General features: G+C 45.9%; 1 protein-coding gene across 2 annotated transcripts in view; it reads left to right on the top strand.

Moving 5' to 3' along the window:
* The first annotated feature begins 783 nt into the window (after window positions 1-783).
* The window catches only part of Ncf2 (neutrophil cytosolic factor 2), a 36,838-nt gene continuing 23,490 nt past the window's right edge, over window positions 784-14,131 (top strand). The window contains exons 1-4 of one of the 2 annotated variants that reach the window (XM_006529236.4): window positions 851-1,144; window positions 7,888-8,030; window positions 8,487-8,836; window positions 11,549-11,631. In XM_006529236.4, the coding sequence (XP_006529299.1) occupies window positions 8,663-8,836; window positions 11,549-11,631 (257 nt within the window). In that variant the 5' untranslated portion in view covers window positions 851-1,144; window positions 7,888-8,030; window positions 8,487-8,662. Of the gene's footprint in view, window positions 1,145-7,887; window positions 8,837-11,548; window positions 11,632-14,131 lie in introns of both variants that reach the window. The other variant, NM_010877.5, reaches the window with a different exon arrangement.

Genomic DNA, 14,131 nt, shown 5'->3' on the forward strand with positions numbered 1-14,131 from the left:
CCCTGACCCCTGCTCTGGAGGGCAGAGCATGGCAGAACCTACCGCTCCCTCTCCTGACCCTAAATTCTGATTCTCCCCCCCACCCCCCAAGACAGGGTTTCTGGCTGTCCTAGAACACTCCGTAGACCAGGCTGGTCTCGAACTCAGAAATCCACCTGCCTCTGCCTCCCAAGTGCTGGGATTAAAGGCATGCACAACTACTGCCAGGCTTAAATTCTGATTCTTGAGAGCTAGAACTTCACAGGCCTTGCTGTGTGTCCATTGTATTCCAACCGGCTGGGAGTGTTTCGGTCCAAATGTGGGCCGTGCTTTTGCTGTGGTTCAGACAACAGATCCCAGAAAAGAGGAGGGAGCATGGATGCTTCACTTACTGTCATACGTTGGCAGACACATGCAGAATGACCACATGCTTTCAGCTGCTACAACAGAGGAATCAACAGAGAATCTTAGAGATTTCCATCTTACTAAATGTGGAAATGGTTGGGTTTCGAACTTGGGACAAATGGCTTAGGTGGCTATAGCATATCAAAGCAGAGCTGGCCACCAGCTTCTCTCTGTAATCCTCCACCCTCTACGTGTCACAGAGCCTCCTATCAGGCATACCCTGCCTCCTATCCTGAACTCTTGGGCCTTGAGGTCTGCTCTTCCCTACATAATCCAATCATTTCTGTAACCTGCTGTCTTTGTGCCTTTGGGCCTCCTGGCTGCTGTGCCTGGCTCCTCCCACTCCCTTCTTCCTCCCCTTCCCTCTCCCCACATAGCACAGCTCAGCCTGTTCCTGTCTATTCAGCACTCTCCCGGAGGTCCCTGACTCTGGCTGTGCTCTCTCTCCCACACAGCTATAATAAACTCTCTCCTCCACCATATCTGGGAACAGTCATGTTCCTTTTCCTTTCTTATTTCTTTTCTTTCTTTTTCTTTTTTTTTTTTCCCATTCAGAGTGTGTTTCTAACTCGTCACACTCTTCCTTTTCCTGTGATGACAAGGTCGGTGTGAAGCTTTGTGTTTCGAGCTTGACAGGATCTAGATGAGCCTCAGGTCACACCTCTGAGGGATCGTCTGCCTTAGGTTAACTGAGGTAGAGCATCTGCTATGAAAAGTGACCAGGACTTGGGTCCTCCCTGCATAAAGAGAAGAAGGCTACGTGAGTATGAGTTGGTCCCCTGCATCCTGACAGTGGGTGCCTTGTGACCAGCTGCTTCAGGGTCTGACACCATGATTTATCCACCATCATGGACTGTACCCTGGAGACTAGTGAGCCCAAATCAACCCTGCCTTCATTACGATGTTTCTGTCGGAGTGTTTTACCACAGCAAGAAAATTGACTACTTCACAGCTTCTCCTCCTGTGATATCAGAAACCACTTGGTCTCCAGTAGTCTTTAGCCTTAGATGTCCTCGGTGCGAGAGTCCTTGCCTGAGGAAGCAAGCCGAAGAAACTGCATATGCGATCCCAGCGCAATCATGAAAGAAACCACATAACGTTATCTGAAAGAGCCCCCCAGCACTGCGATGGGATAGCGTGTGGGGGTTCAGCATTCTGAAAGAATGCAGAACTGAAAAGGATGACTGTAGCCCCAAAGAGAGCTAAGATGTGTGGGGCGTGACACCATTTTATTAAAATGTCTTAGATCTGCCATATTTACTCAGAATGTTAGGTGCTAGGTTCTGTGGGAAACAAGGAAAGCAGAAGGGCGCTCCCTGCCTCTAGCACTTACAGCAGAGCCCCTGTGTTCAGGTGCTGGGATAGAGAATGAAGAGAAATGCAGAGGAAGGGAAATCAATCTCTGTGGCCTTCTCGGGGTCAGGGAGGGTTTCATGTCGGGTGTGAGACAAAACTGATTCTCTGAGGACAGGCAGGTGGGCTCTGGTTGCACAGGCCTGGAATTCTAGCTACTTAGGTTGTGGCGAATTCAAGCCAGACCTAGGCTGCAAAGCAAGTTCAAGGACAGTCTTGGAAACCTAGTGAGATCCTGTCTCAAAATCATTTTTTAAAAGCCGGGGAAGGGGCTGGAGTTGGAGGTCAACGGTAAAGTACTTGCACAACATGTGAGAGGCTCTGGGTTTGATCTTCAGTACCGGTGGGGTGGGGTGGGGTAGGCTGGGAGGATGGATAACAGTAAAGTCTTCAGAAAAACGTATGATGAGAATCCACATTTAGGGTCTCAATTGTTTATTTGGTTAATTACCCATTCAGCCAATCATGAGAGTTTTACTAAGTATCCCTAGGAAGATGCTGGCATTGTTTGAAGTATACAGAGCTGAAAATGACCCCAGTCTCTTGCATGCTTAATATGAGGGTTCTTTGAAAGAATAAGTATACCTTACACATTCATTGTGACTAGGGTAGTCTGCCAACCAAATAAAACAGCAGTCATGATTTTAAAGGCTACCTGTGGCTATCTAAAGTCACGTAGAATCTAGATCATTTTTCTCTTGCTCCATTTTCCTTCCTTCTCCTCTGTCTCTGTCTCCAAAAACCCCAGCTTCGCCTCCCTTTTCCCTGTCCAATTACAGGCTTCTTGTTGTATTAACATTCAAATTGATTGGACCTGGAAAATTCTGCTACACAAAACTGCTGGGGTCCCACCCCCACATTCAGGTACTGAGATGGAGCACGGAGAGGCAGAGCAGAGGTTGATGATCTCTGGCCTTTAACCCTCTCTTGTTCTTCTGGGCCAACAGCTGATGGCTTCTGGAAATTAACTCTCTCTTGGTATTGGGGGCGGGAGTTGGGTGGGGAGGGAGGGTGCTGGTGGCAAAAGCTGACAATTAACTCCTGCTAATAGCAGCAGAGGATTAAGAAAAGAAACTTAGTTATTTGGGCTCTTTATTCTTTGACTCAGGCCTCTTGCTGTCCAGGTGAGAGGCCCAGAGATCCTTAACCAAATGAAAAGAGAGAGAGAGGGAGAGAGAGAGAGAGAGAGAGAGAGAGAGAGAGAGAGAGAGAGAGAGAGAAAGTCAGGCACACACAGAGAAGCAGAAAATGGCTATACCACCCCTTTATTGTTGTTCTTAGTTTTTAGTTTTTATACCTTCTCAGGATAATTGATCACATGGTGGTTTTTGTTTTGTTTTGTTTTGTTTTGTTTTTTGGTTTTGGTTTTTCGAGACAGGGTTTCTCTGTATAGCCCTGGCTGTCCTGGAGCTCACTTTGTAGACCAGGCTGGCCTCGAACTCAGAAATCCGCCTGCCTCTGCCTCCCGAGTGCTGGGATTAAAGGTGTGCGCCACCACGCCCGGCTGATCACATGGTTTTTAAAGCATTCTTACATTCCATAAGTTCATAGTAAGTTTAAGGCAAAATGGTTCATGTCATGGGTCGATAAGGCTTCAGGAGTTACAGTAACATTGTTTACATGTCTTTCCATTAAGACTAGTACCTGAATAAATAGTCACTATTTTATGGTTCTACAAGATCATTATAAGTTTAAAGTAATAGTTTTTATGTTCCAAGTTAGCATGGGTTTGTCAAGAGACAAATCATCTGCCTTGTGTCTTATTATTTTAATCTTGTATAGGTAAACTAGTTCATCACTTATTTTCTGTCCTTGCACCTACAATAAATTGCCCACCTCCAGTTTATGACCTTTAGTTACCAGAGAGTGGCCTCATTCTTAACCTACAAGAATGTTTTCCCTGAGTGTAAATTTGTTCCAAGCCAGTTTTCTTTTCCTAGAGCAATAAGCTCATGAACCTGAAGGTTTACAAAACTCTATTTGCAGCTTTTATTCTATAGGGGGCTTGAAATTACTTGTATTAGTTTAGGAGTATAAAATCATTATCAGGAATTATGAAATCATCAGTTCATCTACACAGCATTGCTGCATGAAAGTACATCTCCATATTTATTCTGCAAGAGAGCTTCCCAATAGGATGGGCTGATGCCCAGGAAGCAGTAGGCTATGCAATAGTGACAGGAAAGACCTATCAGCAGCGAGAAGCAATCCTGGTCTCTGAGGACCCTGCATCTCAGAGCACATGCATTGCAGTCATGCAGAATGGTGGGCCATCTGCAGAAAACTCACTTGTTTGCCCTGGTCTTCCTAGATGACTTCTGACACAAAACAAAACAAAACAAAACAAAACAAAACAAAACAAAACAAAACAAAACAGCATAGCATAAAAACAAACTCAGCATTTATGCCTGAACCAATTAGAACACTTGCCAGGATGTGGAAAGGAACAGAAAACAGCTCTAGAACTGATGGAGTGTGGCCCACCAGTTAGCACAACTAGTGTGCCTCAGTGAGGCGGAACCCTGAGGAGTATGTGTCCTAAGGACTTCATGCTGTTATAGAGTTTTGCTCTGCTTGTTGTCCTCCAGGTCACCATGTCCCTCCTCATCTTTGAGTTGTATGAAAACTCTAAGGGGGTTTCCAGTTCCGCGCTGGACAGTATCATTGGCACTTAGAATAACAGTGATTGATCTTTTTCAAGCTTTGCTGCTGGAACATATTAATGATGCAACCCCCAGCCTCAGAAAGAACTTAGAGACGTAGATGGTTGGTAACGTCAACCACCCTTAGAAAGAGTTTGGAGATGTAGATTGTTAGTGAAGCTGTTAAGATGTTTTTGTTAGTGATTCTGATGTAGAGAATCTTGGGGACATTTGGAAAGGCACTCTTTTGATTCTTGAGTGAAGGACGTTTACTTTTAAGGTCAGGGAACAAGAATAATGGCAGCTTAATTAACATTAGCTCACCTGCCTTTCTTGCGAAAGCTGGATTGAGGTGATCAGATGATAATTAATTTCTTGTACCCATTTTTGCCCTCAGCTTCCTGATAGAATTTAATAAAAACTGTTGTGTTGAGTGGGTGGGCACCCTAAGGATGTAAAGTAGAAATGACTGATTGATTGTTTTTTATATAAAAGTTCAGATGTGTGATTCTTTTAAGAGTTTTATAAGGTTTCTTTTTAAGATAAATAATAAAATAATTGATTCTTTCTTTGTGGTTGCAAACCGCAGCCTGCCAGTAAGAGAACCTGGCTGAGAAAATTACCTTGCCCGCTTACACTTTGTTAGTCTATAACAAATTGCTTAGTCACAAACGTTTGTGGGTTCTTAAGTGGAAATTTGGTTTTCACCTGTTCATTGTGATTTTTGTACTGCTTGAAAATTTTTGCTGGGATATATAAGCTGTGGGAGGAAAAATAAAGTTGTTGGAGTTTTGCTCCATCCACCGTGTGTACATGTGCACACGTGCATCAGTGTTTTTTTTTTTTCTTTTGGTTTGGTTTGGTTTTTCAAGACAGGGTTTCTCTGTGTAGTCCTGGCTGTCCTGGAACTCACTCTGTAGACCAGGCTGGCCTCAAACTCAGAAATCTGCCTGCCTCTGCCTCCCAAGTGCTGGGATTAAAGGCATGCGACACCACGCTCGGCTGTACATCAGTTTTACATTATCACCAACCCTACATCCCCGACTTGGATTGGGGACAGACTGTCGGAGCTGGCCTTTGACAAACCCTCTCTGGGGCATTGTGGGAGATGTGATATGACTGAACCCTCACGCTGACTCTGGAGACAAGAACTTGAACAGAACTTGGGTTCTGTCATAAGGACGCTTGGAAAGGAAGAGTGGCAGAAAGGTCGTCGGCTAGCAGTGGGGAGTATTGATTAAACACACTGTCCCTGCTCTGAGAACATCATTACGAGCTGACCCACAGGCTGTCGGAGGGAACTGTGTGCTGTGTGGGTCATGGCGGCCAGTTGGGGAAGTGAAAGATAAGTAAGAGCAGCAGGGCTGGGTTGAGGACTGGAGCAGAGGGAGTGGCCCTTGCAGCTGGGACACAAGGAGGGATAGAGATCTTGGTGAGTGCAGGACACAGGGTGGACCTGCCTATTCAGGATTGGTCTGTTACTATGTATTATAATGCTCACTACTAGCCCTGGTTGCCTAGGGACCAGAAGATCCTCACATACACCAAGTGTTGCTATGTAACCTTGCCTCCCCTCCCCAAGTCATTCCCAATTGGTTAATAAAGATTCCTACAGCTTATAGCTGGACAGAAGAGAGGTAGGTAGAGTTTCAGTTCCCAGGCTTGGGGTCTGAGACAGGATCAGGAGAGAAGGTGGAGAGAGGAGAAGACACCATAGAGTAGGTGAATTATGAAACCACGGCCATGAAGGCTGGCCAATCGGAGTGAGAGCAGTGCAGGAGGAACGTGGCAGAGTATATCTCAGGGTTATTGATAGGGAAACAGGCAAAATAGCTAAGAGGGTAGATTTCTGTCCATTTCTAGTGCTTTAAAGCTTATTATAAATATAGGGTTTGTGTCTTTTATCTGGGAACTAAATGATCCAAGGTGGGGTAGAGACCCGTAATTAATATTTACCACAATACCTGCCAGTCCCACAAGGAGTCTGGAAAGAGCTTCACAAATGCGGTATGACCCATTTGGGGTGGGCTTTAGAAACAGTCCAAAAACTGCAGAGAGAAGAGAATTAGCCAGGGATGGCCAGAAGACTATGTTAACTGATGGTATTTCAGCCTATATGGTGACAGGGACTAGAGAAAGTGGACAGAACTGACTCCAACTTGATTGCTGATACCCTAAGGACAGAGAGTAGGTTGTCCCCACCCTCAACATCTGCCTGGAGGTTTGAGGTCTGTCCTGGGGTAAAGACACAAGAGCATATGTAACTGCATGGGTGGAGAATGACTGTCTTACGGGAGGTGACTGCTGGACTTGGGAAAGAAGACGAGGTCATGGGCTGCAGCACGTGAGCCCTTCAGGCCAACTGGGAGAAGCTAGATGAGCTAGCTCTGAAGGCTAGGTTGGGTAAGTCTCATGCACAGATCTGAGAGTGTAGCTGGCAGCAGGAGCCAGCCAGTAGAAGCCTGCACAGATGTAGAAACTGAGAAGCCAAGGAAATCACTTGGAAGTTTAAATGTCAGGCTAGGATGCTGCTGCTGCCGCTGCCGCTGCTGCTAAGGAGGAGGAGGAAGAGGAGGAAGATCACAACATTGCTTATAAAAAGCCTTGTTTGGCTACAAGTCTACTTGATTTCCCTGAGAGTAATCACTGTACTGGTCAAGTTCTGTTCATTCATTGGTCAAAGTCACAGATGTGGCTATTACCTGTGGGTCATTTCTCAGCATGCATGCTGGATAAGACCTCTAGCTCTGAACTACTCAATTTTTTATATTAAGACAGAATCTTACTAGATTGCCCAAGGCAGGTCTTGAATTTGGGATCTTTTGGTCTTAGCATCTTAAAATAGCCAGGGTGGCAGGCCTCCGCCATCAGGCTAGACTCTAACTCCTTCAATCATTTCTTAAGAATCAGTGTCAAGGATCTGAGACTTAAAGACACTGTCCCAAATTTCAAGGGACCTAAGAAGTAAGCAGGTTGAGAGGAAATTCGGTCATTATTTCGGAGGAGGTGAGACAAAGGGACAATACTCTCTCCGTAATGTAGAGTGCGGAGTGGACTGTCGCACAGTAGGGACATAGGAGACTGGATGAATGAGCCTGGAAGGGTGAGGAGATTACCAGGCAAAGAAGTGAGATAGGAAGGCCTGCCAAAGTCAGGGTAGAGGCTATGCAATAGCACCTTCCTCCTCCTCCTCCTCCTCCTCTTCTTCTTCCTGCTCCTCCTCCTCTTTCTTCTTCTCAGTCCTCCTACCTTACAAACTCTGTGTTGAGTTCTTCCAGGTGCCTCAAAACCAGACATAGAAATACTCATGTATTTGGCCCTCATCAACTATATTTTGCCTACCAAGAAGTCCAGACTTCAGCAGATTTCATCATTTAGACACACAACCTTGCTTTTCCTCAGAAAAGTTTTGTTGTTGTTATTATCTGTCTGTCTGTTGTTTGTTTTTTAAATTAACTTTGACATTACCAGGGCAGTAAGTAAAGAAATCCTAAATCTGTGTTTACAGAGACTAGTGAACTCATTAGTCATCAACACGAGGAGTCATGTCTTCAGCTTCTCACAGACAGACAGAGCGATGGTAATTGCTGTCATGTCTGCCGCCCAATTTGGATATCTACAAGAAACTGGACCCTCATGAATTCCCTTGAAGTAAGCTCAGACCTGAATGGACACTGAAGATTCTCCATCCTGTCTCAGAAATATGTAGCATGCTTCCTCCCCACCCACAGATTTAAAAACAAAACAGTCAGTGTAGTGGCTGCACATCTATCACTCCAGAAATTCAAAGTCTGAGGCCGGAGTACTGGGAGTTCAGACAAGCCTGGGTTACATCCCTAGACCCAGAGCCTGAGAGGACCAGAGCTAGCAAGTCTTCCAAGGGTGAAAAAGAGTCAAGTACAGGACCAGGCCCAGACCTGCTGAGGTCCCCCTGACCTGAGGCTCCCACAGAGGGTGTGGGAAGCAGACATGTAGGAGGTGCCCAGGACATAGAAGAAGCTCTTAGAGGAACTGACCAGCCCACGGCAGGCTGCTCTGATGTACTTCCTCTTTCCCAGCCAGCCTCCTCCAGCCCTCTTCTCTCCTTCCTTTTCTCTCTCATGCTAGTTTATGCGTCAGTTCCTGAACGATGGGGAAACTTCCTGACGCTACGAAGTCGCCCAAAGGGAGGCTAGACCCCATTCTGCGCGCTAGGCTGGGACCTTGAAGCCTGGAGCGCCTACCCGGCAGCTCTGAGAGAGACACCTTGAACTACCATCCTGCCTTCTGGTAAGCACCTAACCATGTCCCTGGCTGAGGCCATCAGACTCTGGAATGAAGGGGTGCTCGCAGCCGACAAGAAGGACTGGAAGGGTGCCCTGGAGGCCTTCAGCGAGGTGCAGGACCCCCACTCGAGGATTTGCTTCAACATAGGCTGCGTGAACACTATCCTGGAAAACTTGCAGGCAGCCGAGCAGGTGAGTTGAGGGGCCCCTGTAATTATAGCCTTTCCGCCTCTGGAAACCTCATCCCCCAGAGCCGGAAAGGAACAAAAGCCTTCCAGAACAACCTCAGAGGCCCCAACTAATTGCCCCTGGCCTGGCAGGCAGTTTTAAAAGCTCCCAGGGCAGGTTTTCAGAGCCACCCATGGGTGGGGCTCTGCTCTTTATGAGATCTCCTTATTACCCAAGATCATCTTTTAACCCTTTGTGAAGACTTCTTCATTTGTGTTTTCTTTTACCTCGCCTCCTGGATAAAGTTTCTCTGCACCATAAACCCTTGTATCCAGTTGTAAAATGCCTATTATGGCTTCCAGGAACTTACGCAACATCCTATCAGTTTGGCCTGCTCAAAGAACAAGTCTGATCAACAAGGCAGGGTTCTTCTTTAAGAATTCTGAGGCTAGTTGAGGAAACTCACACTGTAATTAAGTCATGAAGTTCACCAAGGGTATGGGATAGGGCATTTCAGCATCTTTTTTTGTTTTTTGTTTTGTTTGGGACAGGGTTTCTCTGTATAGCCCTGGCTGTCCTGGAACTCACTTTGTAGACCAGGCTGGCCTCAAACTCAGAAATCCGCCTGCCTCTGCCTCCCGATCAGCATCTTTTTAAAATACTTTTTCTCTGGCCCGGAGTTGAACATGCTCGATTCTCTTTATTTTATTTTGATTTTTCTCTGTGGAGACCTGGTTATCCTAAAACACAGTCTACAGATCAGGCTGGTTTTGAACTCACAGAGATCCGCCTGCCTCTGCTTCCCAAGTGCTGGGATCAGAGGTGTTCAACATGACCAGCAGGCCTCTTGATTGCTTAGGTGTGTGTGTGTGTACATGTGCGTGTGTGATGTGGGTGGGGGTGGCTACGTATGTCATGACGCACATGTGTCAATCAAAGGACGACTCTGTGGAGTTCCCTCCTTCCATTTTGACCTGGATCCAGTGACCGACCCCAAATCTCTGAGATTGCACAGCAAGTGCCTTTGTCTGCTGAACTCGATCTCACAGCTCCGCGGGAGCTTCACCTGCTTCTTGTTGTTGTTGTTGTTTTCTAGGAAGGGTCCCTGTCTTAGTCAGGGTTTCTATTCCTGCACAAACATCATGACCAAGAAGCAAACTGGGGAGGAAAGGGTTTATTCGGCTTACACTTCCATCCTGCTGTTCATCACCAAGGAAGTCAGGACTGGACCTCAAGCAGGTCAGGAAGCAGGAGCTGATGCAGAGGCCATGGAGGGATGTTCTTTACTGGCTTGCTTCCATTGGCTTGCTCAGCCTGCTCTCTTATAGAACCAAGATTACCAGCCCAGAGATGACACCACCCACAAGGGCCTTTCCCCCTTGATCACTAACTGAGAAAATGCCTTACAGTTGGATCTCATGGAGGCATTTCCTCAACTGAAGCTCCTTTCTCTGTGATAACTCCAGCTGTGTCAAGCTGACACACAAAACCAGCCAGTACAGTCTCTTATTGGCCCAGATCTTGCACATTCGGTTCAGCTGGCTAGAAAGCCTGTCTCTGCCTCCCCAGCGCTAAGATTAGAAAGGATGTGATGTGACTCCACCCTTGTTGGTTTGTTTTGGTTTTGGTTTGTTTGTTTGTTTGTTTTTAAACTTGGACTCTGTAGGCTGTGAGGCTTGTGAGGCCAGCATTTTACCTACAGAACGTCTCCCCAGCCTCCACCACCTCCAAAGAACCAGTTCACACTGGTTCATCCTCTGACCAGCCAGTGAAAAAACACATCCACATCCTGACAGGAGGAGAGGAAGGTACTGGATAGGCTCAGACTCTTCCGGTCAGCAAGCAGATGGTGCAGAGCACGGCCCCCATCCAGCCTCCGCCTGGAGGGAGGAATGCCTCCTCCTACTTCCCTCAGGGGTGCGGCTGCATCCTCAGAGCTGAGAGCTGTGGAGACAAACGGAGGCAGCTCTCCCAGACAAGGCTCTGCCATAGGCCCTGGATGCTTATAACCTGGCCTGGACCAAAGGCCACCTCACACCTTCAGATCCCTGACTTCTACCCTTACTGGTCAAGATCTTTCTTTCCATTTTTCTGTCACCAGGCCTCTCATCTCATCTGTCATAGTCTTTCTGTTTAATCCAATATGAATAATATTATATATGTTTTCTTACTTGTTATTTAGTGATATAAATGATCACACAATAAATTTGTATCAAGAAAATGCAATATACATTCTAACTATATCACTATTATTTTATTTTTATTATTAATTTTTTTAATTAATGTGAGCGGTTATTTTGATGGCATGCTTGTTTTGACAACATGTGCGTACCTGATTCTCAAGGAGGCCAGAGAGGCCATCAGAGCCCGTAGAACTAGAATTTCAGATGGTTGGGAGCCACTATGTGGGTGCTGGGAAGTGTAGGTTGTGAGCCACTATGTGGGTGCTGGGAAGTGTATATAGGTCCTCTGGACGTGCAGCAAGCACTCTTATCTGCTGAGCCATCTCTCTGTCCCCATCACTTATTTTACAGAGGAAAACAAGGAGGTTCAAGAAGATTAGGTAATTTACCACAGGCTATGCAAAGAGGAAATAACACCCCAGGGCATTTTGATCCAAGATCTCTGTACCCCGGGGCCAGTTTTGTCACCTTGAATTGCCGAATCATTATGACACAAGTCTTGCCTCTCCCTGGCAATACTCTGACACTTCCTTATGGACCCTTCCTCCTGCAGGCCTTCACCAAAAGCATCAACAGAGACAAGCACTCTGCAGTGGCCTACTTCCAGAGAGGAATGCTCTACTACAGAATGGAGAAGTAAGTGGTCCGCTGCCACTCAGGCTGTGGGAGCGTGACAGCGCCTGATGGATCGGGCTTTCTTCTGTAGTCTTGGTATTCAATCAGGACCTCCAGCTTTTGTGGGTAGGAAGGCTGGCTTGCTTTCTCTAGGCAGTTATGCAAGGAGTAGTAAGCAAGAGGCTTTTCTGGGAAGGGGAGGCAAGCCTGACCTCATTGTAAGTAAGTCATCATTAGCGCACAGCGGCAAGGAGCCTGAAACAGCCACTGGCTGGTTGTTTGGCTACCCAGCCCTCTCAACAATGTCCTTAATGAGGACGTTCACTGTGCTTCTCTGTGCGGGACTGAGCAGTCCCAAGACAAGGCTCATCATGAAAGCGAATCAATCCTGGCTTCACCCATGCTGAATGTGTTTGCAAAACCCAGTTTAAACTAGAGGGTGGATGCTGGGAGGATGACCCTGTCACAAAAATAAGAATACAAACTGTTAGCAGCAGATATATAAGTTAATACAGACAAATTAAATATGTGTGTTTAGATAGATAGATAGATAGAGTTTACAGTTGATGGCAAAATTTAAACAATGGTTTCCAAATACCATATTACTACAAAACCCATTTGTTACACAGTCTGGAAGGGCATCGGCCAATGCACTATTCTAGTTGTTTCTGGATGTTGGGATAATAATGAAGTCCCTTTCCCTCCATCACCTTGTGCACATTTCAGGCTATTTACTGTCGTAAGTAAAAAGAAAAACCAAATCAAACAAAACACCCAAAATGAGTGTTATTCTACCCTCAAATGCCCAAAGAACACACACACAAACACATACACACACACACACACACACACACACACACACACACACACACATGTACACACAGATATATCAAAAGGATAATATTCAAAATGTGGATTTCAGATATTTTAGGCAAAGCCAGACAGCAGTGACTCAGGAAAGTGTCCAATGTGTGCACACGTTCTAGGGAGAGGAAGAATTTCCCATCAATGAAACTGGACAAGTGTGGTGAGGCTGGGGTGCGGGAAGCAGGGGGGATACCCTGAAGGGGGAGGGGAATTGACAGTAAAATCCTGGAAGTTTTCAAGCAGATCACTGAGGGATTAAGTCACTCTAGACTATGAACAAAGAAGACTGGTGCTTGGGAAGTCAATTTGGAAGTGAACACAGACGTCCTCAGGAACAATGAGGGTCAGAACCAGGGCAGCACCAGTGACAAGGACCAGAAGTGGATTGCAGAGGTGGTCACCCCGACAAGGCACAGGGCTGGCATATTTTGAGTGGATTCTGTCATGCAGCAGCAGCTGGATACTTACAGACCGAGCTGAGTGCTTTGATAGAGGGTGGCGCCTTAAGGATAACAAATGGGAGCTGGAGAAATGCCTTAGAGGATAAGAGCACTGGCTGCTCTTCCAGAGGTCCTGAGTTCAGTTCCCAGCAACCGCGTGGTGGCTCACAACCATCTGTAATGGGATCTGATGCCCTCTTCTGATCTGCAGGCATACATGAGGGCAGAATGCTGTATATATAGTAAACAAATAAAACTAAAAAAGAAAAGAAGAAAGAGAGAGAGAAAAAGAAAGAAAGGAAGGAAGGAAGGAAGAAAGAGAGAAAGAAAGAAAGGAAGGAAGGAAGGAAGGAAGAAAGGAAGAAAGAAAGAAAGGAAGGAAGGAAGGAAGAAAGGAAGGAAGGAAGGGAGGAAGAAAGGAAGGAAGGAAGAAAGGATCACAAATGGGCTTCCAAATGCAAGCCCCACTGAGACCAGGTTTGTGTCAGGGAAAATACTTTCTAGGGATCTCTCAGCAATAGAGTTAGGGTTGAGAATATGCTAAACTTGCTATTATTTCTTCATTAGAGAGTTGCAGACCTAAATATTAATTTTGGTGGATTATTTTTCTCAGATTTTTTTAAGGTTCTTTTTCTTTTTTTAAAGATTTATTTATTTATTATATGTAAGTACCCTGTAGCTGTCTTCAGACACTCCAGAAAAGAGCATCAGATCTCGTTACAGATGTTTGTGAGCCACCATGTGGTTGCTGGGATTTGAACTCAGGACCTTCAGAAGAGCAGTCAGTGCTCTTACTGGCTGAGCCATCTCACCAGCCCTCAGATTTTTTTTTAAAAGATTTATTTATCATTTTATCTAAGTATACTATAGCTGTCTTCAGATACACCAGAAGATGTGGCTGCGGCTTTTCTTCCAATAAGACTTGTATTTTATTCTCACTCAGGCAACTGACCACGTCTAAGAAGAAACTTTGAAGGTCTATGAGCACTAGTGGTTGCTCTTAGCAACAGCTGAGCACCCCACTGTACAGGCTGACCACCCTCATATCAAAGCCTTCCCAAGAGGCCCTTGGGGCCAGAGCTAACTCACTGAATACAGAGTTGGTCACATAGTTCACTTGGCTGGCTGGTAGATCCCCAGGATCTGTCTCTGCATCCCCAGATCTGGGATTATGCTATCAGGCTTGGCTTTTTTTTCTTTTTCCATTTAAGATT

This window comes from Mus musculus, chromosome 1 (genome assembly GCF_000001635.26).
Source record: "Mus musculus strain C57BL/6J chromosome 1, GRCm38.p6 C57BL/6J".
Classification (NCBI taxonomy): domain Eukaryota; kingdom Metazoa; phylum Chordata; class Mammalia; order Rodentia; family Muridae; genus Mus; species Mus musculus.